A 16513-nucleotide genomic window follows, 5' to 3' on the forward strand; every position below is an offset into this window, starting at 1 on the left:
TCATTACTATAAATATATCAAAAATATATATTTTGACAATCCAAGCATTTTCTTTTTCACTCATGATATTAAAAACAGGTATAACTTTCTGGTCAGATGTTATAAAATCTGTGCAACAGTTATTTCAGTGGTTATAAACAATGACACACCTATTTAGAATATTTATAACTGCATTTTATTTATAACTGTGTATTTTATCACGTTGAGTGCAAAAATACATAGAACCAGAATAAAAGAATTAGGAGAAATGGAAATGCCTGTATTAGATTAATAACTGAGCTATTTGAGGAAAGATGGGCTATATCGGATAAAATGATTTTTTTTAAAATTGATACTAAAACAATATGAATTCCTATGGAAATGAGTATTCCATGATGTCTTAGCTCTTTTGTATTTGCTCCCTTTCTTTTAATAATTATGTAAGGATATATGTACCATCAACAATTCTGTTCCTAGAAACATAGGACTGGAAGGGACCTCCTGGGTCATTTAAGTTCAGTCCCTTGCTGTCACAGGCAATGCAATCATATAATCCCATACATAAATTTATCTAGCTCTGTCATGACCCCAGATTTCCTATGCCCTGGGCTCTTGTAACTGCTACCATCACCAAGCTCTACATTAGGAAATTATATATCATGTCACCCCTCACTCTGTTACCTTTTTTCCAAGGACTCTGTTCCCAGGAGCAGGGTGCTCGCTGATCAATATGACAGGTGCTCTTCAGGGCCACTGCAGGAATACCCACTATCCAACAGCTCCATTCCAGATCTGGTTAGCAAACTCTCTCTTACAATTAACTTACAAGTAAACCCATGGATGAATTCATTTACTGTTCATCTGGAGGTACCTTCTTTACCCTCTCAACACAGGAAAGCCTGCTGCAGGTCTCAGTTCAGATTTCCTTCTCAGAAAATGTGGGGTCCTAAATCTTCCAACATGGATTTCAATGCTACCTTCCCAGTAGCCTGGACCCATACAGTTCCTGGGCCTTGTCTCTGGTGTCCTGAAAGGCCAGTCCTAGCACTTTCATTGAAATCCTTACAAAACCCCACGTGTAGCTGGCAAGCTTCAACTCTCTCTTCTAACAGTACATGCACCCCTGCTGACATTTGAATGAACATTCCATGATGGCTCCTAGCAACTAAATGGGCCTTTACAGAGTCTGCAGATGTTAAATCACTGTCTCATGTCCTATCACAGGTTTTACTTCCCACAACCCCATACACAAAATAACATTAACTGAACTCACCATATTATTCTCCACAAGCTTTGTCTTGAAACTAGTTAGTTAGTTTTTTTTTTTGTCCCCACTTCTCCTATTGGAAGGCTGTCCTGGAACCTCACTACTATGATGGTTAGAAATCTACTTCTATTTGCCAGCCTAAATTTACTCATGGCCAGTTTATACCCATCTGTTCTCGTCTTGTAATTTATCTTTAAATTAAAGGTCTAATGTTTTGGTTTAAAATATGTAATAAAAGTATATAATCTGTGACAGGAGGTATTATAAATCCTAGGGTTTTTACAATTTTCTCTCCAATTACTCACATAGGAAAACACATTAGGATATTTTAGTTAACATTCAGATTTATAAATGGCCATTTTTCCTTACCAGGTATCTCTGCACTTATTTAAAATACATGTCTATTTTGTATTTTAAATTTTTAAAACATTTTTAGCTTCCTCATGATTTTAGCTTTTCCCTCCCCCCCCCCCCCCCCCCTTTTTTTTTTTTTAAATTATTTCTAGAGGTGGTGTTACTTTGCAGTCATTGGCTTAGAAGTACTGGGCCATACACCAATCTTATTGGTTTCCCTCCCAAGGTAAGATGGTTTTCTAGTTGGGGGTCAGGTGCTGGAATACGTTCAGCTGGACCCTGAGCATAACATTATATCTGGTTCGCTGTCACGTCCCGTGATATCTTATTTCTCAGTCAATCTCTTATCTTTCCCATTAATCTCATTTTTAACATGTTACTCTAGCCCAGTTCTGTTTGAGTTCACAAGCTACGAAGGAATGTTTAAATTTAAAAACAATTCTTTTTTCTTCCAGGAAAATAATGAACAAGGCTGTGCAACAAAAGAGTATTACATTAACGTAAGAAAGCCCAGGTAGATGAGGTAATGTCTTTTATCGGACCGCCTTCTATTGGTGGAAGGGACATGTTTTTGAGCTTCACAGAGCACAGAAGTCTTCAGGAAAAGCTCTGTGAAGCTCAAAAACATGTCCCTTCCACCAACAGAAGGTGGTCCAGTAAAAGATATTACCTCACCCATATTGTCTCTTTCATATCCTGGGACTGACATGGCTACAATAACCTTACTTGTTTATGTAACACCCTTAGCAGCAGATAACCGCTTCCTCATTCATAAACGTTCATAATAATAACAGGAAATCTTATAGACAATAACCTTAATGAACAAACACCTAACAAATCAGTATCTATTTTTACTTTAGGGTAAGGTTGTGAGAAATAACAGATTTTTTTCAATGAAAAATATCAACAAAACATTCTGAGCCATCCCCCAGTCTACTTAAGCCAAATATCCTCTGACATCGGGGTTTATTATATACTTTTTTTTCACATGTAGATTTTTGACCTATTATTTGTTACGTGTCCTTATAAATCCTAACCAGTGTAATAATAGAGAAGAAAAAGAGCTGTTAGGTCATTTTTCCAGCTCAGGTGGCTCTCTGGGGGGGCCTATGTAAGAGTGCTCACTACAGTAGATTACCAACTGCATTGTAATACCAGGCAAAGCTATCTCAAATCACTTGTGGCATAGGAACAAGAAGTAAGCTTGATATTGCTTTAGAAAACACAATATGGTATGTGTCAGTTAAAAGCAGCTCATCTGAGGATGGTAGAAAAAGGAATATTGTAAGAAAAAGAAGAGCTAGAGCACAAATAATGACAGGTTTCAGAGTAGCAGCTGTGTTAGTCTGTATTCGCAAAAAGAAAAGGAGTACTTGTGGCACCTTAGAGACTAACAAATTTATTTGAGCATAGGCTTTCGTGAGCTACAGCTCGCTTCATCGGATGCAGCTCACAAAAGCTTATGCTCAAATAAATTTGTTAGTCTCTAAGGTGCCACAAGTACTGCTTTTCTTTTAGCACAAATAATGTAGATGAAAAGTTCCCAAGAACACCCCATGGAAAAAAATCAAATATAAATTGCCCTCTACTTTGACAGCTAATAATCTTAAAGGACAATCTCGGGGGACAAATTCTTGTGCTGATTTATACTCCATAGAATTCTGATAGCATTGGTGGTAAATCAATGCAGAATTTATTTTTATCGAGGTTTCTATAAATTTCATAATGGAGTCTATGCAACTGCAGAAGGCTGGAAATAATGCGGAACATCACCAGAGTTTTGGCTGCAAAGATACTGGAGCTAGGGTTGCACTATCCTAATCAAATTATATTGCATAGCCAATGCAACGAAGCTTCCGTGGAACAGTGCTACTCCTTTCCTTCTGTAGCTTTTGGGCTAAACGTAACAGAAGACAAAAATATATAAAGATGATGTGAGCAGGAGGCAGAAAGAGAATAAAAGGACAGAGACAGATAGTGGAAAATAATATTTTTTTTCATTTTGTCCTAATGCTTCTCTCCAACATAATTTTTAGAATTCACAGTTCTATAAGCAAAAATTTTGTGTTTAGGCAGCCCACAGGACTACCATGTAATAAAACAATTTATTCATTGTAGAAAGAGACAGGAAAAAAATAGAATGGCTAAGCATAAAGAAGATTGCCTGATTAACACGATTAATGAAGCCATCAGTTTTTCAAACTATAAAGGTGTCACTGAAAGAGTCTTCTTGCCTTGTGAAAGTCAGGAACGTGGGGGAGGCTTCTTCTGTTAATAAGAAATCATTAAGGCACTGAATGTATTGTCTCTGTAGAACCTCCCCCCAACCCCACTCCATCAAAAATGTAAAAGCTGAAGTGAGGGGGTCATGTCACAGATCACAAGCCAATCCAGCTCCTTAAAAGACCATGCACCAGAGCAAGCATATGTAAATTTATTAGTATACACCAAAGATTATAAACACAGTAGCCCACATGGGGTACACATTGCCAAGGAAAACTGCAGGTGGTTTTTGCTGCTGCTTTGTTTGTTTGAGCTGGCATTTAAGTTTCTTTCTGGAACTTTATCTTCCATCCTTCATACTTCTGCCTGTGCCAACACTAACTGATCATAACCTCCTCCCACTTTGTGTTGAAGAAGGCTTTATATATCAAAGGTCCCATGTTGCTTTGGGCTCTATTCCTATAAATACTTGCATGCTTTATATCAATAGGACACATGCATAAGTATTTGCAGGATCAGGGCCTTAAATTATGCACCTGTGACTGTCAATCAGTCAGAGCTGGGCTAGTCAGACTCTAATGGCTGCTATTACTCAGAAAGCAGCTGTCAGACTTATTCCTTCTCTTGGCTCAATCAGAGAGGACCATTTCAGGTAAGGAGAAAAGAGGAAATAAAACCAGAAAATCTATAAGATTTCTTTATTAGGATATACTAAACTTATCTTTTCTGACTCAATTAGCCCTCAATTAAGGGAAATGGCTTTCTCTTTAATTTTGGGAGGAAATTAAGAGAATGCTGCAGAGATGTAAAAAGAGGATGAGAATGGTTATGTTCATTCACATACACATATAACATGAAAAATAACTTCTAAAGTAGAAAAAGGGACTAGGGGAAGGAATAGGGCTAAACACTCCTCTTTCGGAACACTTTCCTTTCAGGAATCTCTAAATAGATGAGATACCAGAGAATAGAGTTTCCTTTTCTGCTATGTAATTTAGGAAGAGCCCTTCTCCAGAAAAAAGTAGATGTTAAACAACAAAATCTTCATAAACAGACAGGATGCCTGCCCCAGCAGGACAGCCTAAAATCACGAGCACAACCAGTTTAATATCTCGTAATTCCTCTTGCTGAAGTCAATATCGTCCTCCTGTGGGGGTTACTCTTTAAATGGTCCATTTCATTTCAAACTACTTTGATGTTCATTCATTAAAAACAGTAGCAAAGACTGGGACATAGGGTTTATGGAATTATAATCGCTGTCATTGATTTGGTCAATAAAGACACACGAGCATATCAGCATTTCTTTTTTTTTATCAAAATAAAACTCCTAGTTTTGGAAAACACTTTGTTAGATTTGAATCAAAAGTCTGGTCTCGCTCAAGGGAGACTTCCTCATTTTGAATTAGCATTATGGACCCAGCCCTGCAACTGGATAAAAGTAGAACCTTATGCCCTCATGGGGCCACACTGAGGCATAGTCTACCCGCATGGATCCCATTGCAGGATCAGGGTCTTAGTATCTGTCTGTCTGTCTCTCATGATAAAGAATTTTGTTGTTTTAGGTTTCAATGAGATATTTAAAGTCGTTCTCATTTTTAACATAAATCCTATGCATTTATCTTTTTCTAGCTTGAACTTTGAATTTAATCAGTAATGAAATACCACCATGTCAAATGTTCTAATTCCTCTCTGAGTAAAACCTGTTTTTCTAAGACTGGCATTTTGAAGACTAAGGATTTAGGCTTCTCAGTACACTAAAACTTTCAGAGCACCCTTTCAGCAATCCCTTAGTTCAGGAATTGTAAGGTAGAATTAGAGGAATTCTTTAGTCTTTTTTCTTACATGCTATCTCTTATGCTTGGAACTTCCTCATCCTATTTGTATGAAAATTGACTGCTCTCTTAAAATATTTCCTTAAAACACACTTATTTCCTGAAGTCTTTCAAGGATAATCTAGAAAGTAGGTAATATTTCTATAGTTTTTTTTGTTTTGTGTTTTAAATCTGTATTGCTTTGTTTCTGGACCTTGAGCTATTTGTTTGGTGCATTATGTACTTCAATTTATGTAATTTAGGGCCTGATTCTCTAAACTCCTATTGAGTTCAATTGGAGTTTTGGATGTGCAAGGAATGCAGGAATTGTAAATTCACCTTGGCCCAAGGACCACATCTATCTTTTAAAATTTGGCTTTAAATTAGGCACTTAGAGCCCTGATTCTGCTATAAGTTTGTGCTGGTGAAATCCTCTTGTGCAACTGAGGGAGACTGGCCAAAGTGTCTCATATTTTTGTTCTTAAAGCTTGGGCTCCTATGATTGTGAGAAACTGTTTCCATTTTAAAACATAAGTTTCTAACTCCCCTGCTTTGAGAGAGAAGCTTTAAACTGTGAACCCTAAAGGCTCAAAAACCCCTTATTTTTACGTTTATTTTTAATTTCTCATGATTTTGACGGGCTTGACTCTGAATGTTTGGTGTTGACAATATCGTGCATCAGCGTTTGCAGACTCCGCACCTTAAGCACTTAAATAAGAATAGCGTCAGCGGGATACTGGACAATTTTAGAAACTAAAATAAATTAAATAAGCGAGGCCTTGGCTTTGTGTATGTGTTTGATTATGACCTAGAAGGGGTTGGCAGGATCCTCGGCACAGGATTCACTAATTGCCCCCTCAGTCTTTAAAGCTCATTCATTTTATGTAGTTCAACCACCCACACCTCACCTTTCCCCCCACCAAGCGGCAGCCTCCTGAGCTGATAAGGGGGGAGCGGCAAAGCCTTAGATATTTACCGGCACAGCCCTTGTGCGGCCATTTTATCATCCAGGGGATAGGGAAATTAGAGTCCCTTTCCCTGGAGGCTGTGGGCTGCACGCCCTGGGGTTAGGGTAGGGGCTGTGCGGCGGGGCTGAGGGATGACTAGTTAAGTCCCCGGGAGGAGAAAAAGGCAGCAGCAGGCTTCCTCGCTCCTGCAGCGAGGATATGTGCGGGACCCGCAGGGAGAGGCTGGGTCAGGCCCCCTTATTCCCCCGCCGAGGTGGCAGCAGGCAGCTGCCAGGCCAGGCCTGGGCTGGAACCACTGAGGGCTGCCGGTGGCGGACACAATAAGGGAACGAGCCGACGCGCTGCTTCTTCCTCCCGCAAGCGGGCCGGAACAGGCAGGGAGCGGGGCGGGGGAGCGTCGCTCGGCCGGTTGCTGCGGTGCCCTGGGGAAGCCGGGGGAAGGGGCTCGGGGCTGGGTTGCTGTGCGGAAGGGAGAGCGCGCGGGCCGGGCGAAGGGCCTGGCCCCCGCCGGCGGTGCCTGGGCGAGCAACGCGGGCATGGAGTGAGGGGAGCAGCGCGAGGAGGAAGATGGCCGGTGGCGGCGGCGGCTGCAGGGACAGCTTGTTTCTGGAAGGTGCGTGTGTGGCTGAGTGGGGAAATGTGGCCCACGGGCGGCTCCTTCCTCCTGGCAACCAGCCGGCAAAGGGGCACGGCACGGACCGGAGGACATGTGGGGGGAGAGGGGGTGCTGGGGGAGGGACGCAGCGAGAGGTGGCCTGGTGTTGGGGGGAGGATGAATGTTTGTAGGGGCAGGTTTGTTGAGGGGGGGGAGCGAGGCAGCGGGGGGGGGGGGGGCAGGACCGTGGGAGAGAGTTTATCCAGGGCTGGCACAGGGTGGCTCGTTGGCCTGGGATTAGCGACGTCCGGTATGGAGGGGCGGCTTGCGGGAGTCTGAGGTGGGAGGTTAATGGTCAGGTGGGGCTTGATGCAGAGCGGGGTCTCCGCTCGCTGCTCTCAGCCGCTCGGGCCCCCGGCCTCCGCTGGTTTCTTCTTCTTCTTCTTTTTCTTCTTCTTCTAACGTTATAAAAGGCCGATCTGAAGAGTTGGGGAAGTGGGGGCTGTGATATGGCCAGAGAAGACTTTTCTTCTGCTGGGGTTTCTCTCTTATGTTTGTGTCACTGGAAAGAGGGAGCTTTGGGATTATTTTTAAAGCTTCAGGCTACTATTAGACTTAGACATAGTCTTGGTTTTTGCATCTGTCTCTAATAATAATGCAGAAATTAACTAAAAACAAATTAATAAGGCTTAGAGATATTTACTCTAAACCTTCACAGTACAATTAAATATTATATTCTGTTGATCTAGCCTTGCAAAATTGCCATAAAAATTGACTAGAATAGGGGCAGTGTACCTTACCTGCCCTCTTACCATAATGATAATGAAAAATCATAGACCTGAAAATACTCTGCTTGTATGAATAGAGTTTTGCATGTCTGTGATGGTTTGTTTTTTCTTTGGCACAGCATATTTTGCAGCATGTATATTGTATAAAGCATGTACTGTACAGGATTTCTCTTAGTTTTTTGGGTTGTTGTATTTTTGCGGTTTGCATACAGCAGAAATGTTGCCTTTCTGTGTGAATGAATACTTACTTTAGGACATCAGCATTTCAGATGAATTTTTTTAAAGACCTATTTCTTAGCCAACAATGGCAGAAATTTTTTTAAGCATATGGTGGTGAAATAATGGTACCTATTCCACTCTCCCCCCCCAAAAAATCTGATCGTGATACTACCATAAGAATGACAGGTGTGGGGACAACCATATGATGATCACTAGTTTTGTGTGTGTTCAATGGGTGGTATGCCACTCCTGTATGTTATACAGGTGGCAAGCAAAAATAAGTAGCATGCATAATATTTCAAATATTATAAATCCTGGGGGGCTCCCTTTCTAACAGCAGTGGCAGATTAGCTAGCGTGCATTACAGTGCCAAAATATTTGGTAGTCCTATGATCGGTGGACAAAATAGGTCATTAATTTAGTTACATTTATATTGTATTCCAGATTATTTGGGAAACCCATTTATTTTATAGGTAGTGTCCAATAATGGTGATGGTCTAAGGAGTCAAAATATGTTAACAGAGACTATTATGAGCTCTGTGTGAAGGAAAGTTTATGCAGGCAATGGTGCTAGGAAAAAGGAGTTAATTCTCCTGAGCGCACAATGTCAGAGTTGCAGCCTATTAAAATAGCAGAATAGGCCTGTAACTGGATTATGGTGGGTTTTAATGTTTTGCAAAACTTCATGTTTTTGTTTATCAGGTACCATGACTACTATATGTGAAAGTAAAAGCACAGGTGATGCAGATCTTTGTTTTTAGCAGCTAATGATATGGAATGGATGAGCACTTCAAATCGGCCTTTGGCGTTAGACCTATCATTGTCTAGAGTTCTGACTTTGGACAATAACAAAACCAGAGGGTTGGGACAATGGTAAGAGAAGTGTGAGGTAGACAAAAATAGGAGTGAAGGTGTAGTATAGACAAGGAAGTGAAGTAACGCGTGTTGCTGAACCATGATTCGCAATCTGTATCTAAGCTGAGTAGAGACCGAAAGATGTTTTAAGACATAATTAAAACATCAAGAACTTCAATTAATATAAAAAACCCTAAAACAAACCAACAACAACAACAAAAAAAAACAGTAAGGAATTCATCTTTATTAGGTTACTCTTAAAAAAATGTATATATATATTAGTGGGCAGAGTTTTGAGAATTGTTGTTCCCCTCCCTGTCCCACATCAATCTTTTGGGAAACAAATGAGGTAGGAAGTGTGTGTAGGTGTAGCGACTGTCTGTTAATTCTGGCCTCATAATTAAATTGAGATAATGAGATCAAAGGTGGACAATACTTTTTTTTTTTTTCCTTCTTTAAGTTAATGCGCATATTTAATAGCTCTGTTTGGCTTATAGTAACAGTCTATCAATCAGACTATAAAAAAGGTAAAATATACAGTACAGAAAGAAAACTATTAAATTGTAAGCATGACAGTTTTATAGGTTTAGTATTTTTTGGGATCTCCATTAAGACATTTGTTTTCTTTCATTTGGTGTAATAAAGATTCAGTTAAAATGTCTGTCATTGTCTTAACGGTTAACATTCCTCTTTTTATATTGAAATTATCCTATCAAAAATAGGATGGTTGATGTATGGAAAAACATTCCCTGAGGGTTGTATATATTGCCTGTCCTGTTGTGCAGTGTGGTGATTCATAAGGTCATTCAGTTTTTGTCCATTTTCACCTATATAACATGGTGTGTCATCACTTAAAAAAATGTAGATTTGTCTTCTTGGAAATGCAAGAATGATTCTTAGAATTTCTGTGCTTGACTCTTTGACACTATGTTTGGTATGATAATGTAAATAAGGTAGAGCATTGATTAACCTGGCTCAGAGCTGAGCTTTCCTTCTTGACTTTCAGCTCTAGAGGCTGTCAAAATACAGGTGGTATGGGGGAAAGACATTTATCTGTGTGATGCCAGTGGCCAAAGAGCTAACGTGATCCGTGGATGTATAAACAAGGAAATCTTGAGTAAAAATAGGGAAGTTATATTATCTTTGTATTTGGCACTGGTGCCACTACTATTGGAATACTGTGTCCAGTTTTGGTGTCCAAAATACAAAAAAAGATATTGATAAATTGGAGATGGTTCAGAAAAGAGCCACAAGAATGATTAAAGGATTAGAAAACATGCCTTATAGTGATTGAGCTCCTTGAGTCGCTATTTATCTCCCAAAGAGAAGGTTAAGGGGTGACTCCATCAGTTTATAAGTACTTACATGAACAGAAATTTGGTCGAGTGCTCTTCAGTCTAGCAGACAAAGGTATAAAAATTTCAGTGGGTGGAAGTGAAGGTAGACAAATTCAGATTGGAAATAAGGTGAGGAAATAACAAGGGTGGTTAACCATTGGAAAAATTTACCAAGCATTGTGGTGGAGTCTCCGTCACTGAAAATTTTTAAATCAAGATTGGATGTTCTTCTAAAAGATACTCTAGTTCAAAGAGCAATTAATTCAGGGAAGTCCTGTGGTCTTTGTTACACAGACTAGATGATCGCAATGGTCCCTTCTGGCCTTGGAATCTATAAAGCTTATGCTTTTAAAGGTAATTTGCAAATGGAATTAACAATTTTTTTAGATAGCATTAGTATGTGCAGAATGCAGACTAATGAAAGCTTTCAACACATTTCAACTGAAAATTCTAGGCCAAATTGTCACTTCCATGATAACATGTTGCAAAAGGACAAGGAAAATCTAAGTTCCAAATTATGTAACTTCCGTAGGCCACGTCTACACTACCCGCCGGATTGGCAGGTCGTGATCGATCTATCGGGGATCGATTTACTGCGTCTAGTGTAGACAAGATAAATCAATCCCCGGTCGCTCTGCTGTCGACTCCGGAACTCCACCAGGGTGAGAGGCGGAAGCAGAGTTGACGGGGGAGCGGTGGCCATCGATCCTGCGGTGTGAGGACGCGAAGTAAGTGATTCTAAGTCGATCTAAGATACGTTGACTTCAGCTACGCTATTCTCATAGCTGAAGTTGCGTATCTCAGATCGATTTCCCCCCCTTCCACCCCAGTGTAGATCAGGCCTTACTGGAGGAACCGAGGCCAGAGTTCTTGCCATACACTCACATTTTAAAAGAGCACTGAGCTTAAAACTCTCCTTAACTCAGAAGCCTGGAGGGGGGCGGGGGAATGATCCCAGTTAGTCTACAGAGGACCAAAAAATTCACAGAGGCTCAGTGTCTCTGTGAATTCTTTGTTTCCAGTGGCAGCGCAGTTATCTCAGGAACTTATGCTTCATGGGATCCCTGGTGATGGCTGTCCCAACTCACTTGCCTTTAGTGAGAGATTGGAAGTTGCATGGGGAAGCTGCACAAGATCTTGCCAAGATCATTGTGTTGCATGGAAAATCCCATCTAGTTGGGAGACTCGTTATTTGTAGCTGAAAGTGATCAATCTCCAGCAGTATCCATTCATTACTCAAGCCATAATGTGGTGAAATGTTGTGGAAAGGTTTACTCGGAGTTGGGATAGGGAAAATTATTCTCAGTCCCTCCTCCCTACAATAGAAATGGGGCAATTCCCACTGTTCATTTTTTCTGCAAACGTAGGAACAATGGTTATGATTTGGCCCCTTATATTTAATTTAGCTGCAAGGGGAATGTTTGTGCTGCTGTATGTCTCCTTCAGTCTCAATTTGAAGCTTTCACTTTCACGGTATTGTGGTAACGTGTATCAGATACATTTGAAGCACTCTGAAATGCACACTGTCTGACTGGTAGACTTTTTTTTTTTTTTTGCTTTTCTTTTATCTCAGTCTCCTGGCTACTACAAGAATGTGTTGGGAGTCCCTGTCCCTTCCCAAGCTTCTTTTTTAGAGCCGCCTCATGGGAATTTTTCCAAAGATGATCTCTCAGCTGGTGAGCGCTTCCTAAGCAGCCACAGAATGAAATAGATTCCTATTAATATCATGCTCACCACAGATTTCTGACTAACAATAAGAATGACAACACTGGCTCTTAGCAGCAGCAGAAGCTTTGGACTTGTCTGCGGGAGGACTCTGGAAGACAGCACTTTATACTCAGTTCACACTTGGAGAATTCTTTGCAAATGCAAGTACGGTAGAATAGTGTGTTTTTTTTGTTTGTTTGTTTTTTTTAAATGAAATTTAGATTCTGTAGAAGCTGATGATATTTGTGGGAAAGTATCCTTTTTGCCCTGGGAGGTTAGATTTTTTTTCAAACTCTCACCATTGGAGGTAGGGGAGATGGTGGTAGTGGGAATTTTATTTGGGGTGGGATGTGTGAGTAGTGTAGGATAGAGTGGAAAGAAGGAGGAGAGAGTGAAGCTTTTATGCACATGGAGAACTTTAAGTACTCTGCCTTCCTTTGACCCCCTCTGACCTTTTCTAAGCAAGCAAATAAAGGTTTGGTTTTATTTTAAACAAAGTTAGCCAATTCCATTTGACACGCTACTTATAACCTAGTGTATATGCAGTTTAAATGTGGGTAACTGGTGGGGATTAAATTGATTTTGGATTGTAGGGAAATAGGCTTTTTTAAATCTAGGTAAGGCCTGTGTTTTCTCAACTTTCAGATGCACCTGTGCACCCCTTTCCATGTCTCTTTCACACTGCCCTATTTTATACTCTGATTAATGCTCTGTCATATCCCCTTCATGTCCATGAATGTTCTGTCCCCTCCTCTTGCCTCCCTCAGCGTTAGTCTTCCATTCTGAGAATGGGGAGCCTTGCTCCCTTCCACAGTTTCATGTGCTTCCTGGTCCTCTACCCCTTTCAAGCCCCAGCTTGCCAGTCCTTTTCTTTTCATGGTCCTCTGATCCACTGCACTTTCCCCTGATTGCCTTTTCAGTGTGTGCATTTCATCTGTTTCCTGGAATCATTTAAGAAGTGGGTCAGTTTCTATTAATAAAGACTGCTTTTCATACAGTTTAAAAAAAACAAAACCCAAAATCAACATCATCAAACCTGAAAGCCACTTCTCAGTAAGAAACAAATCTGGATAATATTTTCAGACTTTACAAAAGTGAACAGATAATATTTCAAACTCTCTGTCTTATTTGCCAGTCTTCCCTAGGATGAAATGTGGCATGCAAAACTTCAGGGTGATGGGGTTTGTTTTAGGGTACTATGGCAGGCGTTTAAAATCGAATCTAAAAAGGAGCCAGCTTCAGCCTTAACTATGGAGTGGATGATGCTGTTCCACGATAATGGACAATGCAATAATTGGTGGTATTCTCTAAAATTCAATAATTTTAAGGAAAAATCCTGTTCCGTATTACCTCCATGGGGAGAAAGGGTTTTATTTAGGGCTATCGATTAATCGCCATTAACTCACGTGATTAACTCGAAAAATTAATCGTGATTAATTGCAGTTTTAATTGCACTGTTAAACAATAGAATACCAATTAAAATTTATTAAATATTTTGGATGTTTTTCTACATTTTCATATATATTCTGTGTTGTAATTGCAATCAAAGAGTATATTTTTATTATAAAAATTTGCACTGTAAAAATGAGAAACAAGAAATAGTATTTTTCAATTCACCTCACACAAGTACTGTAGTGCAATCTTGTTGTTGTAAAAGTGCACTTTACAACTGTAGATTTTTTTGTTTTGTTTCATTACATAACTTCACTCAAAACCAAAACAGTGTAAAACTTCAGAGCCTACAATTCCATTCAGTCCTACTTCTTGTTCAACCAATCGCTAAGACAAACAAGTTTGTTAACCTTTACAGGATATAATACTGCCCTCTTCTTATTTACGTCACCAGAAAGTGAGAACAGGCCTTTGTATGGCACTTTTGTAGCTGGCATTTAAAGGTATTTATGTGCTACATATGCTAAACATTCATATGCCTCTGTGCTTTGGCCATCATTCCAGAGGACATGCTTCCATGCTGATGATGCTCATTAAAAAAAATATGTTAATTAAATTTGTGACACAATTCTCCCCCAAGGAGTTCAATGTCCCTTGCTCTGTTTTACCCCCATTATGCTATATATTTCATGTTATGGCAGTCTCGGATGATGACCCAGCACATTTTCTTCATTTTAAGAACACTTTCACTGCAGATTTCACAAAACGCAAAGAAGATACCAATGTGAGATTTCTAAAGATAGCTACAGCACTTGACCCAAGGTTTAAGAATCTGAAGTACCATCCAAAATCTGAGAGGGACGAGTTGTGGAGCATGCTTTCCGAAGTCTAAAAAGAGCAACGCTCCACTGCAAAAACTGCAGAACCCGAACCACCAAAAATGAAAATCAACCTTCTGCTGGTGGCATCTGACTCAAGATGATGAAAATGAACATGCATTGTTCCGTACTGCTTTGGATTGTTGTCGAGTAGAACCTGTCATCAGTATGGATGCCTGTCCCCTGGAATGGTGGTTGAAGGATGAAGGGACATATGAATATTCAGCGCATCTGGCACGTAAATATCTTGCGACACTGGCTACAACAGTGCGCTGGGAATGCCTGTTCTCACTTTCAGGTGACATTGTAAACAAGAAGCGGGCAGCATTATCTCCTGCAAATGTAAACAAACTTGTTTGTCTGAGCTACTGGCTGAACAAGAATTAGGACTCAGTGGATTTGTAGGCTCTAAAATTTTACATTGTTTTGCTTTTGAGTGCAGTTTTTTGTACATACTTCTACATTTGTAAGTTCAACTTTCATGATAAAGAGATTGCACTACAATACTTGTATTAGGTGAATTGAAAAATACTATTTATTTTGTTATTAACAGTGCAAATACTTGTGCTCACTTCATATTTTTGATTACTGTATACTTTATATTCTGTTGTAATTTTAATCAATATATTTTAAAATGTAGATATCATCCCAAAATATTTAAATAAATGATATTCTATTATTGTTTAATTGTGCGATTAATCATAATTAATTTTTTTAATTGCTTGACAGCCCTAGTTTTATTGCTTGTGAGGTACAGGATTCTGGGAGCGTGTCCACAGCCCCTTTGAACACATTGTGTTCCAAGTGGGATTTCTGAACCCAGAGGTCTTTTTTGTAAAGAGGGCTAATGGAGTGTAAGGAAATGGATCCTGATTGACTGAAACCACAACACACTATGTATCCCCATGTATGGATGGGTAAAGAGGGCCCCAGAAGACATTGCCAGGGTTTCTTTTTAGGAAGCTCTGGAAGGTGTTGAAAATTGAGCCTTAACTATCGAGTGGCTAGTCCTGCTCCCCAGTAGCAGAATATGCTGTCCTATGAATGCAGGACTGGCTATCTCATGATTTTTTTGGTGGTGGGGGGTCTTGACTTAAGATTTTTGAATGCTTGGTGTTGGCAATTACACACTAGCTTTTCTAGGGGGAGGGATGGTTCTGAAATCCAACTGTTTCTAGGTAGCAACCTCCCTCCCCCACCTTATTTAACAGTATTTCAGTGACATTCTTACACCTGTTAACATGATGTGCCAAATATTTTAACAGACTAGTGCATAGTCTGATAAGGATGAAACAACATGAACATTTTGCAAGTGTTCTGAATACAAAGACATCAGATAACATTGTAGTCAGCCAGCTGAAATATTCTGAATATATTGTTTCCTCTTGTTTCACGTATAAGTATGGAACACATCATGGATTGCTAGAAAGAGGCGTTATAGCTGTCAACAATGTTGGCTCTTGCTACATATGTGACCTCTTTCTGTATTAGTTGATCAGTGTCTATACTCTCACACAATACCTGCTGTTCAAAGTTTCAGCTGTTATACCTGAAGTCAACAAATGATCATGCTTTTTTGTGGTAGGTCCTAAAATGTGAAATTAATTACCTTACACTAAAAGCCATCTTGTTTTTTCTCTTCAAAGCTCTTTCTAAAAAAAGCAACAGTTTAATAATGACAGTGTTTAGACCCATGTTTATCACCTTCCCTTTTAAAAATTGGCCTTTTTTTTTTCATTTGTATGTGTTTATTTTGTGTATGGAAATGTCTTTATTACATTTGTTGAATTCTTTCATACAATGGCCAAACCCCTTCACGTGCCCTGCAAAAATTGTTTGACTACCTTTGCTACTTTTTTGAATCCTGCACTATCTAAATAAAATAATTATTTTTATACCGTAGTTGTTTGTGATAAGTCAGCATTGTGTTTTATAATTTTTAAAAGCAATATATTTTTGTTGAATGTGAATAAGGGAAAATGTAAAACAAACCCCCTCACATTATTTTTGATTAGTTTGGACAACGTGATGTGTACGTTAATGTAAGGAAAAACTGAAGTAATTTATTAATATAGTATATTCTAAACTTGTCTTTTACGGACCAGTCCATTCCAGTAGCAGAGACCACCATTCTTAAATG

The 16513-nt window shown here is 39.5% G+C and overlaps 1 protein-coding gene across 10 annotated transcripts in view; it reads left to right on the plus strand.

Annotated features, from left to right (window-relative positions):
* Window positions 1-16513, plus strand: part of SENP6 (SUMO specific peptidase 6) — a 178152-nt gene that overhangs the window by 13045 nt on the left and 148594 nt on the right. For 5 of the 10 annotated variants that reach the window (XM_037894347.2, XM_037894346.2, XM_043542532.1 and 2 more), the window contains exon 1: window positions 6619-7215. The exons of 2 other annotated variants lie outside the window; for them this stretch is intronic. In XM_037894347.2, coding sequence (XP_037750275.1) covers window positions 7170-7215 — 46 coding nt within the window. In that variant the 5' untranslated portion in view covers window positions 6619-7169. Of the gene's footprint in view, window positions 1-6600; window positions 7216-16513 lie in introns of those variants that run through there. 3 more of the 10 variants (XM_043542533.1, XM_043542539.1, XM_037894344.2) reach the window with 3 other exon arrangements.

This window comes from Chelonia mydas, chromosome 3 (genome assembly GCF_015237465.2).
Source record: "Chelonia mydas isolate rCheMyd1 chromosome 3, rCheMyd1.pri.v2, whole genome shotgun sequence".
Taxonomy (NCBI): Eukaryota; Metazoa; Chordata; order Testudines; family Cheloniidae; genus Chelonia; species Chelonia mydas.